Source organism: Cyprinus carpio, chromosome A9, assembly GCF_018340385.1.
Source record: "Cyprinus carpio isolate SPL01 chromosome A9, ASM1834038v1, whole genome shotgun sequence".
Lineage (NCBI taxonomy): Eukaryota > Metazoa > Chordata > Actinopteri > Cypriniformes > Cyprinidae > Cyprinus > Cyprinus carpio.
This window is the reverse complement of record NC_056580.1, coordinates 14,082,556-14,099,088: the sequence shown is the minus strand read 5'-3', so window position 1 is coordinate 14,099,088 and position 16,533 is coordinate 14,082,556. Positions and strand designations below refer to the sequence as shown.

Below are 16,533 nucleotides of genomic sequence, written 5' to 3'. Positions count from 1 at the left end.
AAATGAATGTCATATATATATATATATATATATATATATATATATATATATATATATATATATATATATATATATATATATATATATATATGTATATATATATGTATGTATGTATACACAACACATAGTTAATAAATGTTAGATTGTTAAAGGGTTAGTTCACCCAAATATTAAAATTATGTCATTAATGACTCACCCTCATGTCGTTCCAAACCCGTGAGACCTCCGTTCATCTTCAGAACACAGTTTAAGATATTTTAGATTTAGTCCGAGAGCTTTCAGTCCCTCCATTGAGAATGTATGTACGGTATAATGTCCACGTCCAGAAAGGTAATAAAAACATCTTCAAAGTAGTCCATGTGACATCAGAGGGTCCGTTAGAAATTTTTGAAGCATCGAAAATACATTTTGGTCCAAAAATAGCAAAATCTACGACTTTATTCAGCATTGACTTCTCTTCCGGGTCTGTTATGAGCGCGTTCACAACACTAGTTTAGTGATATCCGGTTCGCGAACGAATCACTCGATGTAACCGGATCTTCTTGAAGAAGTTCACCAAATCGAACTGAATCGTTTGAAACGGTTCGCGTCTCCAATTAGCATTAATCCACAAATGACTTAAGCTGTTAACTTTTTTAATGTGGCTGACACTCCCTCTGAGTCAAAATAAACCAATATCCCGGAGTAATCCATTTACTCGAACAGTACACTGTATCTACTGCAGTGAAGAGAGAACTGAAGATGAACACCGAGCCGAGCCAGATAACGAACGAAAGATTGACTCGTTCTCGAGTCAAGAACCGTTTCTGTCGGACGCGTCCGATTCGAGAACCAAGGAGCTGATGATACTGCGCATGCGTGTTTCAGCGTGAAGCAGACTGACACACAGCACGTGTGAACCGAACTGGTTCTCTTGATGATTGATTCTGAACTGATTCTGTGCTAATGTTATGAGCGCGGGTAAACCGAAGGCTTGAATCAAGGGCAATCATCGCCAATGAAGTCATTACGTTGAGCGCAAAAGAACTGGTGAACCGTTTTCTTCAACCGGTTTATTGAATTGAATTGTCCGAAAGAACCGGTTCGCGGAAAAGAACCGAACTTCCCATCACTACTAGTGATCCGAAAAACTATGCAACCGGTTCTTGACTCGAGAACGAGTCAATGTTTCGTTCGTTATCTGGCTCGGCTCGGTGTTCGTCTTCAGTTCTCTCTTCACAGCAGTTCAGTCAGTGTACTGTTCGAGTAAATGGATTACTCCGGGATATTGGTTTATTTGAACTCAGAGGGAGTGTCAGCCACATTAAAAAAGTTAACAGTTTAAGTCATTTGTGGATTAATGCTTATTGGAGACGCGAACCGTTTCAAACGATTCAGTTCGATTTGGTGAACTGGTTCAAGAAGATCCGGTTACATCGAGTGATTCGTTCGCGAACCGGATATCACTAAACTGCAGTGCTGTGAACGCGCTCATAACAGACACGGAAGAGAAGACAACGCTGAATAAAGTCGTAGATTTTGCTATTTTTGAACCAAAATGTATTTTCGATGCTTCAAAAAATTCTAACGGACCCTCTGATGTCACATGGACTACTTTGATGATGTTTTATTACCTTTCTGGACGTGGACAGTATACCGTACATACATTCTCAATGGAGGGACTGAAAGCTCTCGGACTAAATCTAAAATATCTTATACTGTGTTCTGAAGATGAACGGAGGTCTCACGGGTTTGGAACGACATGAGGGTGAGTCATTAATGACATAATTTTAATATTTGGGTGAACTAACCCTTTAATTCACTGTAATTTAAATTGCGACAAAATGATTTTTTTAGGGGACAAGTCTGAAGTTCTGGACATTGACACTCCTGATCTGCAGCTTTATCCTGAGTTTGTGAAAGCGAGTCGCTATGAGTGTATTCTGGAACCAGGAGACCTGCTCTTTATTCCAGGTGTTCTATTCTTAAACCAGACCAACAAGTTTTACAAAATCACAGCACCATTATAGAATTCTATTTGTAACATTGTGAACCACCCATACATCTAAGTGTGCTCAAATCCTGAAGTATTGCTGAATTGCATTCAGAAAAATACTACTTTTATTTGTATTTCCTCAGCTCTTTGGTTTCACAATACTCTGGCTCTCCAGTTTGGAGTTGGTGTCAACGTGTTCTGGAGGCATCTGCCACTTGAGACTTATGATAAGAAAGATCCATATGGAAACAAGGACCCAGTAGCAGCCACTCGAGCCCTGCAGTCTCTGGAGAGGACTTTAGGCATCCTGGAAGAGCTGCCACCTGATTATCGGGATTTCTATGCTCGTCGCATGGTGCTGCGGATTCAGAGCCGGGCCTACCTTAGACAACCTATGAAGGCTGTCCAGGCAAATTTAGACACAGCATAGTTCTCTCACTGTTTGAACTGGAATGGAGCTATGGAGCCTGAGAATGACAATAAACACATTTTAGTTTCTTTCCAAAGAAATCTGAGAGATGAGTCAAAGACTCTTTTTGCAATATGAGACGTGACATAAAACTTTTGTCATTTAAAGGAATTGTATACAAGTATTTGATTTCTTAGTGTAGTAATTAAAATAACAGCTTATGCAAAAAAGTTTTTATTTAATAAATATATGTATAAACTGCTGGTTTAAAGCATGGTCTCAACTCAACTTCAGTGGATTCTTATCACAGACTGTTATAACGTGTTTCCAGTTATTAACATCGTAAATCTTGCCAAATTGAAAAAAAAAATGTATTTTTTTATCCATTCATTTTGTAAAGTCAGAGAAATGTTGTCAATATTTTCTTCTTTTGCTATTTGAGCAAATGGAACGTAGGCTAAACTACTACAGAAGTTTACCCAACTGTGACAACTTCAGCCTCCACCCATTTCGAGAAACTGAAACCTAAATTCTAAGTATAGGTTATAAATTCTCCACAACTGCACGGATTCGTTTTCCTCAGCAGCGTGGGATTCTGACAAGGTAAAAACTTCTATGAGACACACACGCATATATATCTAAACACTATACAGAGACCATGTAAATAGGAACACAGTTCATGCACGGAGCTCAATTCTAACGAGCTGATTATCTGAATCAGTTGTGTTAACAAAGAGATACATACAAAATGTGCAGAGCAGGGGGTCGCGAGGACTGAGAACCGCGGATCTATAACACTTTATATAATGTATAAATGTACATGTAGTGAAAGTGAAAGTCGGGACATTTGCGAAGTATGGTAATCCATACTCGGAATTGGTGCTTTGCATTTAACCCATCCAAGTACACACACACAGCAGTGAGAAGTGAACACACACCTGGAGCAGTGGGCAGCTATATCCAGCGCCCGGGGAGCAACTGGGGGTTCAGTGCCTTGTTCAAGGGCACTTCAGCCATGGGTACTGAGCATGGCCGTGGGAAGTAGGGGTGCTGCATGTGCTGCAGCACCCCCGTTGGAAAATGCAGACATTACAGCACTCTCTGACAAATGCAAAAAAATAAATACATAAACGTATTAAAACATTTTTTAAATCCTCCTGTTTGTTATTAACCTAAGAAGTTTATGCACGAGGAGGTTTTGAGCACAACTAAATAATTATTGACCCTTTCGCACGTACGTACGATCACACCGGTGTGATCAGTCTAGGCTGGTCCCAGTGGATGACGTGATCAACTGCTAAATTCAAATGTGCTTTCACGTGTTGGCTGGCGCTGAGCCAGAGAGAGGCGCGTTCAGAGCATAAGTTCAGAGCTGTCATATATCACAACTTTTCAGTGTTTTCAACCACATAATGTTTATTTTAGGTTTCAGACATATAAGTACTAAAAAAACAATACATTTAGAGTTTGTAAAATACACACTGATGTCAAAGGAAGAGGCAATAATAATCCTTTCCATTATAATTAGACACGTTGTTTTATTCATATCAGATACACATGTGTAAGTAACTTTAAAGTTTACTCTATTCTTCTCCCACTTCACCAGCCACTTACTTTTATGTATTTCGGGAGAAGTGGATGAATTCACGTGTTGTAAATCCAACAGATCCGATTCTCTGAACTGCGTCTGCGGCACAAACTAAGATGCCGTCGCGCATACAGCTCAACTAACGCGATCGTTATAAAGGTGTTTTAAAACACTTCCACTTGCATATATTTGACAATCGGAATATCAGATATTTCATGCCATATCTAACAAATTTGTGAATATTTTGAATAAAAAGGAAAAATGACATAAAAGCAGATCATCATTCATTCTCTGTTGTTGTTGCGGTGTGTCACGTGACAAGCAATGACGCGTCACCATGGAAACCATAAAGTGACACATTCTAAATAACGGTCGCCTTAAAAAACTCGCCCTGGGAGGTCAGCCAGAATGCATCATTGTCAACTGACCTCACGTTGAACGTCAAGGCGAAGACGTTTGCAACAGTGAAGGTATAAAAATAATAATTAAAAAAAAAACGTGAAGATATCTAGATATCATAATGGCACAGAAAAGAATTTTGGATTTTTTTGGTACACCAGCTTCTAAAAAGAGCAGGACGGAAGTCCAGAGAATACAGGAAAGCATCCCGACACTGACCAGCTTTTCGCCAGAGCCTAGTAGGCCTGCTAGTTTTGCCTCAGAGACCGCCAAGACCTGCGGTAACAACCCTCACAAGCCTGCCGCTCCTCCATGCAATGCTGCTAGCACTGGTGGTGGATTTAGCACGCTAGCTGCATTTGAGGAGCCTTTCCAGCCATCTAACTTTGTTTTTCCTAGTAGACATTTTGGAACAGAAACTTTCAATCGTGCATTCACACCAGCTTGGTTTAACAAATGGAAGTGGCTGCATTACGTGACTGAGACCAATCGAGTTTTGTGTTTTGCTTGTCTGAAAGCAATAGAAAAAAAACTTATCAATGCAGACAGTTTTAGGGTAGACAACCCATTCGTGTCAGGCGGCTTTGGAAACTGGCGTAAAGCCACTGCAAAATTCAAGGAACATGAACGATCAAAGTTACACATGGATTCAGTTCAAAGACACGCTGCTTTGGGTAATGTGCCTATCAATGCCCTCCTGTCTAATGCTCTTGCCGAAAAGCAGGGGACTGCTCGACATGTTTTGGAACTACTGTTTAGATCCATCAGATTCCTGGGCAGCAAGGGGATGCCGTTCAGGGGTGACACCACACGTGATGGAATCCTTTACGAACTGATGTTGGAACGCACCTATGATCTCCCTAAAGAACGAGAGTGGGTGATGAGAAGAGACAACTGGATGTCCAACACCATACAAAGTGAAATTATCCAACAGTTTGCCCATGCTATTCAGAGGGATATTGTCGCCCGTTCATCGGAATCCAGATTTTATGGATTAACAGCTGATGGGACTACTGACGTGAGCACAACAGAGCAGTTCTCGTGTAATTTGCAATTTGTTGACAGCAGCCTGGAGTCTCACTGTTTATTTTTGGGATTTTATAATGCACAGGACAGCACTGGACAAACTCTTTTCTCCTGCATCAAGGATGTGTTTTTGAGACTGAACATTCCAATCGAACGCCTTGTAGCATACTGCTTTGATGGAGCCAGTAATATGTCCGGGTGCTTTTCAGGAGTGCAGGCTCGCCTCAAAGAATTGTGCCCTCAGTCAGTGTATGTACACTGTAACAACCACGCGCTGGACTTGGTGCTCCAAGAAGTTGCTTGTGAAGTGACCCTTGTGGCCGACACTTTGAATTTTGTACGGGGTGTTGCTACTGTAATTGGAGAATCGCCAAAGCGCAAACAGCTTTTTGAGTCGCTTTTCGGTTGCGATGAGGTTGCGGTTAACATCCTAGGCCTTTGCCCGACGAGATGGTGCGTCCGCGCCACAGCCATCAAACGCGTCTGTTTCTCTTACAGTACTCTTCTGGCTACACTCAATTTGCTGAAAGATGACAAGAAGCTGCTCAGAGGGGACAGCAGATCAAAGATTGGGGGACTGTGGAACCAAGCCCGAAAAGGGAGAACATTTTTCGGTCTTCTCTGTTGCCAAGCACTGTTCGAACCCTGCGAGGCAGTGGCCCGGGGCCTGGAGAGCTCCAAAGCAAGTGCCCTTGGTGCACTTGAATGCGCAAATGTGCTCAAAGATCGCATAGCGGCACTTCGTGATGATGACATTGTGGAGGAGATGGTCCACAAGGTTGAAGCATGTGCCTCAGAGATGGACCTGAAAATGCCAGACACCACCGCAAGAGTGAGCAGAACCCCGGGCCGCTTTCGCCAAACCACGGAACCAGAGGCAGTGGCGCACAACGCAGCAACAGTGATTTGGCGACATCAGTTTTACCAGGCTGTTGACTTGGTGTCAGCGGAGCTGAAGAGACGGTTTGATCAAGAGAGTATGACACTAGCAGCGAGCCGAGAGAGGGCAGTAATAGTGGCAGCAGGAGGAGGAACTGTTGATTTGGAGCCCCTTCAGCTTCCCAAGGAGCTGGACAAAGACCGCCTTAATCTCCAGCTCAAAATGCTTTGCGATGTCACCAGAGAATCTCAATGTAGCACAGTGAGAGATGTAGCATCATGCCTATCTAAGCTCCATCCTCAAACGAGAGCTCTGTTTACTGAGGCTGAAAAACTCATACAATTGTGTCTGTGTTTACCTATATCAGTGGCCTCATCCGAGCGATCATTCTCCAACTTGCGCCGATTAAAAACATGGTTACGGTCCACCATGACACAGAAGAGACTCACACACTTGTCCCTGATGAATGTCCACACAGACATTTTGAATGCTTTGGACATCCATTCCCTCATGAGAGACTTTATTTACTCAGCTCCTGAGCGCCAAGCCACATTTGGAGTAATTTAACAGGAGCACCCTGCTCAAGGTTAAATGTTTGGTTTATTATGAGCTGCAGCTTAGCAGTTTAACATAACATACACATTAATTTCACACTGATAATTTTGCTGCAGAAATGTATTTGGTTATATTATTGTGTGCTGTGCAAATTGGGCTTTTGAAATGGTGAAAATGTGCCTATATTTGGATATGTTCGTGTGCGCTGTCAGCCTGTGGACCGTTTTAATTATTCATAGGCTATTTTTATGTTCTTATTAGCTGTGTTCTATGAGTGTGTGTCTGCGCCCTGACAGAGCCATAAGTTTAAATAACGTAGGCTTATATGTGCTGTTAAAAATATTTGCTTTTGTGGATGTTCTTGTCCGCTGTGCGCGACAACTATCTTGGCTATTTGTACGTGTCTGCTATGTGCAACGGAGTCTGGTTACAAGATTGGTATAAATATGTTTAATTCTTATTAGTGTGTGTTTACTTTGTTATTAGACTTAGACATTATTAAGAGGTGTCCACCTGACACGCAAAAAATGCACCTCCCACTACAGCACCCCCAACTTAAAACCTCTTCCCACGGCAGGGTGGAAGAGAGCGCTGTTCAGTCACTCCCAGCCTACCTACAACTCCTGCCAGCAGGGCTGTGCATAGGGGGGTGGCCCGGTGGCTAGAGCGACTGCCCCTTTGCCCTCATCGGCTGAGGTGCCCCTCTCACCAATCCCCTCATCCCCAAAGCTCAAAGCTGTCTGTAACCGCTCCGCTAAAGATTCGCTGCATCCGCTTATCCACTCCGTGTTTTCCCGCTGCTCTGCGGCATCACTCAAAATCTGTGTGCCACTCTCTGGAGAGTGGAGACCACAGTCCCAGAAAGGTCGTTGCATTACCAGGTAGATGCATTACAATCCACATTAGTCAGTGGTTGATCCGCTGAATTAGTAACTAGTTCATAGTTTGTTTGTTTTTGTTTTTGTCGGTAATGGCTCTGCCTTCTAAAAGTGCTAGCAACTTGTGCAAAAGTTGTTGGCACACTTTGTAGACAAAAAAAAAAATGATAAGATTTGATGTTGTTGGAGTTAGTTGTTGAAAGAACGAAGGGAGGCTGCTAAAGGCAGTTCAACATTGCAAACATGAATACAAAGCTCCAGCAAGCCAGCAGGTAAATCATCAAAGACTATTTAGCAGTTTGTCACACTTTAATTCTTGTAATTAAGTATATTTCCCATTATAATCACTTGTCTTGATACTAGTAATCTATAACACAAAAACCAAATTAATAGTAGGCCTATACTGTAAATAGTAAAAAAAAATAAAAAAAAAAATAGTATAAATGTTCTAAATTAGTTGTTTATGTATTAGTATATAATATAAACTTATGCTGTAAAATGTTAAATTAAATGTCTAATACTTATAGGGGAGAGCGGGGATAAGATTAGCCCATTTTTACTTACTGTATGTGGTCCTCAAGATAAGGGACAATGACACAGAAATACAATGAAAGTATATATCCTATATCCAAATGAAAGTATTCATATCATTTTAAATGATCAGAATATATTTATGACAAAGGGTTCTACAAATATGGCTTCTTATAAAAAAGTGTTCCCATGGCTCAGTTTGCCCCGGGTTAGGGGTGTTGACCTGAATCGAGTCAGTGGGTAAGATGCACATCTGTGTGTAAAATGACCATCTGACTGAATCTGATTCAAACCCATGTGAAATAAATAATAATTTAAAAATTAATTTAATAATTATCTTTTACAGACCGTCATATTTTCTTTTCTTAAAGTTAACTTTAATAACATAAAAACCAAACAAATTAAGTTTAAATTTCAATATTTAATTGTTTGCATCTCTGAAACAATATGTTGAACACCAAAGTTGTAGCCTTCCTAAAAACAGACTAAACAGAGAGTTTGTTAGCCATTAGTGACTACAGGAGGAAAGATACTTTTATTTATTTATTTATTTTATTTGTTTTCCTAGCAATATCTGGCAACACTGCCAGAACTTAAACTGATAGTAATCAAAAGAGCCTAGAGACATGTTATTGCTGACAGGATACCACATTCGGTAAGGCAAACACACACACACAAAAAAAAAAAAAAAAACATCATGATATTATCTGTTAGAAACGTTATCAACGCTATAAAAAACAGTAGCATATAACACTAGTGCAGAGATCTGAAGAACAAGTATGTTACGTCTATGCTATTTCATATTGTTACATTTTCACAAAATCATGCCAACAACATTCATAATGGCACTAGACAAAGATATCAACTATATAGCAATGGTTAATAAGAACCCACTCTTATCAAAACATCAACAATAAAGTAATAAATAAAGCTTCCGTGAAGACAGCAGTTGCAAGCAAGCGGCAAATTCAAACTAAACGGACATTTAAGGGAAAGGGTGCAGGCAAACCATGTATTACACAGCATTTCACCACAAAATAATTAAGGCAATAAAAGAATTGTGTAACTTTTGTATTGAGTACTTGTTGTTTTTGTCATATTCATGTCCAGGCTGAAAGAGGATCCTCAGAGTAAGAATTTCATTGTATAGTGTAATGAGTGTTTTCTGTACATATGACAATACAACTCTTGAATCTTGAATAAAGCAAACATTGAGGGGTTGGGTCTAATGATAAGAAGAAAACATGAAAATTAGGCTTGAGGCACATACATGTTATAACATCATGATATGCTTTAAATTCCACTCTCCTTAAAATTAGAAAGACTTTATCTGTTTGTTTTTTTCCCTTGCAAGACAAAAAAGAAAAAGTATCTCAGACAAAGTGTTGCCACAATTATAGGCATTAGACAATACCGCTGTGCAAAGTAAAAGCTTTTTTGCAGGTGCAATGACTCGCTTTTCCGGTTTAAAGGCCCCCATCACTTTTAGCCTACTTACTGATAGCTGTTGTGTGTTTGGAAGTGGAACTATACAGTGGGTACGGAAAGTATTCAGACCCCCTTAAATTTTTCACTCTTTGTTATATTGCAGCCATTTGCTAAAATCATTTAAGTTCATTTTTTTTCCCTCATTAATGTACACACAACAACCCATATTGACAGAAAAACACAGAATTGTTGACATTTTTGCAGATTTATTAAAAAAGAAAAACTGAAATATCACATGGTCCTAAGTATTCAGACCCTTTGCTGTGACACTCATATATTTAACTCAGGTGCTGTCCATTTCTACACCTTCGTTTGAGTCCAGCTGTGTTTGATTATACTGATTGGACTTGATTAGGAAAGCCACACACCTGTCTATATAAGACTTTACAGCTCACAGTGCATGTCAGAGCAAATGAGAATCATGAGGTCAAAGGAACTGCCTGAAGAGCTCAGAGACAGAATTGTGGCAAGGCACAGAACTGAAACGTTACAAAAAATAATTCTGCTGCACTTAAGGTTCCTAAGAGCACAGTGGCCTCCATAATCCTTAAATGGAAGACGTTTGGAATGACCAGAACCCTTCCTAGAGCTGGCCGTCTGGCCAAACTGAGCTATCGGGGGAGAAAAGCCTTGGTGAGAGAGGTAAGGAAGAACCCAAAGATCACTGTGGCTGAGTTCCAGAGATGCAGTCGGGAGATGGGAAAAAGTTGTAGAAAGTCAACCATCAATGCAGCCCTCCACCAGTCGGGGCTTTATGGCAGAGTGGCCCGACGGAAGCCTCTCCTCAGTGCAAGACACATGAAAGCCCCCACTGAGTTTGCTAAAAAACAGAGAAATAAGATTCTCTGGTCTGATGAGACCAAGATAGAAATTTTTTGGCCTTAATTCTAAGCGGTATGTGTGGAGAAAACCAGGCACTGCTCATCACCTGTCCAATACAGTCCCAACAGTGAAGCATGGTGGTGGCAGCATCATGCTGTGGGGGGGTGTTTTTCAGCTGCAGGGACAGGACGACTGGTTGCAATCGAGGAAAAGATGAATGCGGCCAAGTACAGGAATATCCTGGACGAAAACATTCTCCAGAGTGCTCAGGACCTCAGACTGGGCCGAAGGTTCACCTTCCAACAAGACAATGACCATAAGCACACAGCTAAAATAACGAAGGAGTGGCTTCACAACAACTCCGTGACTGTTCTTGAATGGCCCAGCCAGAGCCCTGACATAAACCCAATTGAGCATCTCTGGAGAGACCTGAAAATGGCTGTCCACCAACGTTTACCATCCAACCTGACAGAACTGGAGAGGATCTGCAAGGAGGAATGGCAGAGGATCCCCAAATCCAGGTGTGAAAAACTTGTTGCATCTTTCCCAAAAAGTCTCATGGCTGTATTAGATTAAAAGGGTGCTTCTACTAAATACTGAGCAAAGGGTCTGAATACTTAGGACCATGTGATATTTCAGTTTTTCTTTTTTAATAAATCTGCAAAAATGTCAACAATTCTGTGTTTTTCTGTCAATATGGGGTGCTGTGTGTACATTAATGAGGAAAAAAATTAACAAATGATTTTAGCAAATGGCTGCAATATAACGAAGAGTGAAACATTTAAGGGGGTCTGAATACTTTCCGTACCCACTGTATGTAAAACCTAAATTATATTAAATGTTAATATATTCTAACTGTGTGTGTGTGTGTGTGTACATAGATACATAGATAGATAGATAGATAGATAGATAGATAGATATTTAGGTTCCAGAGTTCCAGAAACCTTGTTACATGTTTTAATGAAAAACAAATGTTCAGAAAAGTTCTGCAGTTGTTTTTGTGCAATCTATTGATGTAGAGGGAAATATAGGCAAATGCAACAGTGCATATGTGTCCATGTTCACACTTGTTTGAAGAAACATTTTTGTGCATCATAAGCTAGTGACACTTCAAAAAAATTCTTAAGCCACAGATTTTTTTTTCTAACATGTTACACTTGATGGACAACCAGTGGTGTGGGTTTGGGGCGGGACTATTTGCTAACCATGCAACAACAACAACAAAAAAATGCTTCTCCAATAGACCAAAGCTAAGTATGAGTGCTATGAGTGATAATGATAGCTCTAACATGACATGAATACTGCTGAAAACTGCTTTTTCAATCTTTGCACAAAAGTCATGTTTTTGATATATTTTTAACAGAAAGCATCCTACTGATTTATATTATTGATGTGTGTTTCAGATGGAAAAAATATTCATATTGCTTAAGAATCACAGATTGGAAAAATACTACAATAAATTCATTGAGCTTGGGATTAAAGAAGAACTGGATTTTTTTGACAGTGTCAATGATGAAACCTTAAAAAGCATGGGTATGAGTTCTATTCGCAAAAAGTTGTTTTTTGGCTTTTTTTTTTAATCTGTTCTGTTAATAATTATCATTTTGATACATCATAATGCATGACAATATGCAAGATGGTGTCAACAAAGACCATTTTATCTATTTATTAGCAATAAAGTGCACTATTGGGACCATGTCAAAGTGTATGTTGAACTATCCGGGGTAAATGCCTTGTCAAGTAAAAAAATATATGTATTTTTTATCTGTATTTTATATTTGATTGTAATAAATGAAAATCTAAAATTATTGGATGTGCATGTCTCCTCTCAAAGATAATTACAGATATGATGATAGGCAGTTCTAAATGGTCAAATGGGGAGGAGGTCAAACTTACAGTATAGTGACTGGCATCTTACCACTCTTACATGTTCTCATAAAATTAATCAGCTCCATATTAAATATTTCGGGTAATTTTCATTTTGTTCTGTTAAAAGATTTTTCACAAGCAGAGAAGAACCGGTATGCCAAAATGGTTAATTACCTACAAAAGATTGGCAATGCACCAATTTCAGAGATGCAAGGAATGCCTGTAATGAAGTCTCTTAATTCATTTCATATATCTTACCGATTTCCAAAAGGTCCTGGGACACAAAAGATCACAGGTAAATCTTTATAGCCTACACACTTCATAAACAGTACTAATGTTGTTTCTCATGCTTAAAAACAATTGCAGTAATAAGGGAACTGAGAGATGTCAAAACAAGATGCATATGCCTAAATATAAGTACACATATTATTACAGTTATTTAGGGTTTATGACCTTTACTATTAAAAAAGTATGTATATATATATATATATATATATATATATATTTGTCTCATTATCATTGTACAGGGATTGATCCCTCGCAAAATACAGTGGAAGACCTGATGCTGCGCATCTGTCATGAAAACAAGCTTGACAGAAACACGTCTGTATGCCTTTACACTGCTGATGGTATGCCTTTGACTGATGACCCCTTTTTCAACACATGTAAGTATTCAAATGTTTTTGAGATCATTTTTAAACATTGTTTATTTCGAATACAGAGACAATTGTTTCCAGCACCAAATGTGGTGTCTTCTCATTAGCAGTGGGGAGTAACTAGCTACATGTAACGGAATTCTATTTTTTATTTTTAAGATAATTGTAATTGTAATCTTTTTAGGTTGTTTTGGAGAAAAAGTTGTTTTATTAAACATTTTTATTTAATTTTAAGATTACAAAGGGGGTTACATCTGAATATTTTCACAAACACACACACACATACACACACACACAGATTTAATTGATTTCTTTCCAAAATTGCATTGACTGCTCTAAAATATGAGACACCAATGTTTCAGGAGTTTAGGACATAGGACACGTTTATACGATAACTGTTTTATTTCTTCTTTGGGTTTATGTATATGCTCTTTTTAAGATTAACCGTTAGATGCCTGTGTTTGCTGTCATGGCTATGCAAAGATTTGATTTCCAAAAAGAGTATCATATCTAATAAACTATTTCTTGTTATGGTTTTAAATCTGTATTTAACCCAAATCTGTATTTATTGATCTCAAAGTAAAAAAAAAAAAGGTGCTTTGTGGTGGATGTGGTTTAAAAATAAATTCAAATCTTAATTCAAATGATGGAGAATTCTGAAAGTCTGACAGTAATGAGTGTTGATTGTGTTTGTCTATAGTTGTGAACTAAATTAAGATCTTTATCTGCATGGTTTCTGTCTTTATTATTAAAGGGTCTTTGAATGACAGATATATTGCAAGTGGGAGCGAACTATATGCCATATTTACACCAAGGGAAAATTTAACAGAGTTACCACCAACACAAAGACAGGCCAACATCAGAAATGAAGGACCAAGTGTCATCCGCTGTCACATAATGTTACAGGTACTGCTAGTGGTGTATGATCACTTTAATCAAAAATTGAAAATCTATTGATTCACCAAAACAAACCTATAAGTTCCACATTTCGATGGTAATGTTGTTAGTATCAAGTGTAAAAAAAATCCAAGGATGGTTATGCTTTTTGTTTTTGCTTTTTCCATTAACATTGTAATACATCAAATGTAAACAGAAGAATCTACTGATTGCATTCTGTCATTTAACATGATACAGAATCAAATTATAACCCAAAAGTCAAAACCTTTATATTTTGTACAAATATACTTACCACGTCTCCAGGCACCTCAGGAGGATGGTGCTCATGCATGAAAGTCATTTCATCCTTGTGACTTACATCCTGTGTTACAACCATCCCAAATCTCCTCTGGATCAACATTAGACATCTTATTTTTCTTATATTTGTTCTATAGGGGGACTTTGAAATCAAAGTTGACCTCAAAAGTGATACACTGAGAGATGTGACACTACGGCTTTCTCTCGAAAGCAGTATACCAGCACCAATTCTTCACATCAGGTCACTGATGATCATATCATTGAGATTACTTCATCATGTATATGTGTGTGTGTTAAGACACAATGTTGAAAGATTTTCTATACTTTAAACAATATAGTAAATCAGTAGTGTGTTTTCCAAGATAACATTAGTAAATTGCTCTTATACTGTATGTCGTTGTTGTTGTTTTTTTTCCACAGAGGCAACGAGTATAATCATGTTGACAAACTAAGTGAACTTGGAATCAGTGAGGATTCAGTTCTACAGTTCTTTCTGTCATCGTTTGATAATGAGAAACCAAGTCCAAGTCTTTTCTTCCAAAATGATGTCAGACCCTCAGTGAAGCAAACACAGAAAGGCCTAAGTGTTTTTCTGTCAACGCTGTATGCCATTGTATGTTAAAATACTATCTTTTCTATTTTCGTCAAGGTCTGATGCTTGCTTATCTAGAACCTGAGTCACCTGGAATGGGTGAATCCAAGTTGCAAATGATTCATAAATGCAGCTTCATCCACAAAGGTTTATTCAAAAAGTTCCAAAATCCCAACAACATAGCAGTTAAAAAACACAGTAAAACAGAAAAAAAGTCTAAATGAGCTTTGCAGAGTTAGGGTTAGGGTTAGGGTTAGGTTTATACTAGGTTTAAATGCAAAAGACAAAGAGCATATGACACCAGAATGATGAGGCACAGGTTACTATAGTAATCAAACAAGACAAATCATTTAAATCAGTCTCCATCTGGTGGTTAACATGGTGAATAGTCCCAGATACTGACATGTTCTCTTGTAGGATATTTTTCAAGATTCGCTTTCAAGATTCTCTGGTATTTAAACTGTACACAGGACTTACACATTCCTGGGGCTGTCACTTTTCTAATAGTGATGGAAAGATTCTGACCTAGATGAAAAATGGTTTGTGAGAAGAATATAAGACGAGCAAGAAGTGGTCTGTAACATCAATGTATATTAACTGCTAGAACTCAAACACCATTCTTTGAATCTTATCAAAAAGTTTCATTTCAGTTAACACTGGAATATTAGTCGACACAATCAAAGAAGTGAGTCCAGTGACATCATGACATGTGATAAGGTTAAATTCCAGAGAATCTAGATTCTTGAATTCAGAGATCTTTAATTCTGCTCCTTGGGATCCATTGTCCTACAGTTTAGCTCCAGCCCTAAAAAAACAAACAACTGTGGCCAATCATGTTAGTGTTATTTATATAGTCAAAGCTATGCTTTAGCTTTTGCTTGTTTGAAAGGCTGTCTCATTATATATTTGGTTAGTTATTGGGTGAGTTTTGATGTTGTTAGAGACACTGATAGGATGATAGGATAGAACAGCAGAGCCAACTGATCCACAACTCACATAATTACCAAAACAATGCAATCCATCTGCTTCTTGGCAGCAGTTTTGAGGCCAGCAACTCCAAACTTCAGATAAAACCTATTGCTTTATTTTTCAGTGCAACTATTGGTAAGATTTTCTGTATTTTGTCCTATTCTTAGAAACTTAGACACTATGGAAAGGAATTTAAGAAAGTGGTTGCATATATTCGGAGACTAAGTGGATGCAATGCTTTGGCTCAAAGTTTATACCAACTGATCTGTGGGAACTTGCATGCAACTAGAAACCAAAAGGTAGGCTATATTTTGTACAATATAAAGTGTGTAAATTATTCAAAGGTTGCATTTAAAATGCATTTATCTCAGTAATTTTCACACACTGATACAAAGTGAATTATTATCATTGCAATATTATCTATTAAATATTTAAGTCCCATCATAAATCTTAAAATAACTCTTTTATATTTTCATTACAGATTGCAGTTGTTGAGGGTCTTTACTTTCTTTTCCGAGAGTTGTTACCAGGTCTTAATGAAAGATCAGGCCCAAAGGTCGTTGAAGATGGTGATGTTTTTGAATATGCAAATATCTGCTGGGCTTACTTGATTGCTCAAGGACAGGTATGTTTGCAGTTTTTTTTTTTTCTTCTTGACACAGCACGTCATAAATCATATCAGAATCGGTTCAGGAGCTATTC

General features: G+C 38.5%; 1 protein-coding gene and 1 long non-coding RNA gene across 4 annotated transcripts in view; one reads left to right on the top strand and one right to left on the bottom strand.

The window, feature by feature from the left end:
* The window catches only part of LOC109095722, a 28,342-nt gene that overhangs the window by 2,032 nt on the left and 9,777 nt on the right, over positions 1-16,533 (top strand). Inside the window, exons 1-10 of one of the 3 annotated variants that reach the window (XM_042763692.1) lie at positions 2,856-2,987; positions 11,955-12,084; positions 12,548-12,572; positions 12,692-12,715; positions 12,948-13,085; positions 13,831-13,982; positions 14,408-14,511; positions 14,691-14,883; positions 15,999-16,130; positions 16,313-16,456. In XM_042763692.1, coding sequence (XP_042619626.1) covers positions 12,983-13,085; positions 13,831-13,982; positions 14,408-14,511; positions 14,691-14,883; positions 15,999-16,130; positions 16,313-16,456 — 828 coding nt within the window. In that variant the 5' untranslated portion in view covers positions 2,856-2,987; positions 11,955-12,084; positions 12,548-12,572; positions 12,692-12,715; positions 12,948-12,982. Of the gene's footprint in view, positions 1-1,836; positions 1,954-2,118; positions 2,988-11,954; positions 12,085-12,547; positions 12,716-12,947; positions 13,086-13,830; positions 13,983-14,407; positions 14,512-14,690; positions 14,884-15,998; positions 16,131-16,312; positions 16,457-16,533 lie in introns of those variants that run through there. The other 2 variants (XM_042763691.1, XR_006160811.1) reach the window with 2 other exon arrangements.
* On the bottom strand, positions 2,079-3,377 carry LOC122146121. Its single transcript, XR_006160812.1, has 2 exons — positions 3,323-3,377; positions 2,079-2,442 (listed from the first exon to the last, which is right to left on the bottom strand). It is a non-coding gene; the product is annotated as an uncharacterized LOC122146121 (long non-coding RNA).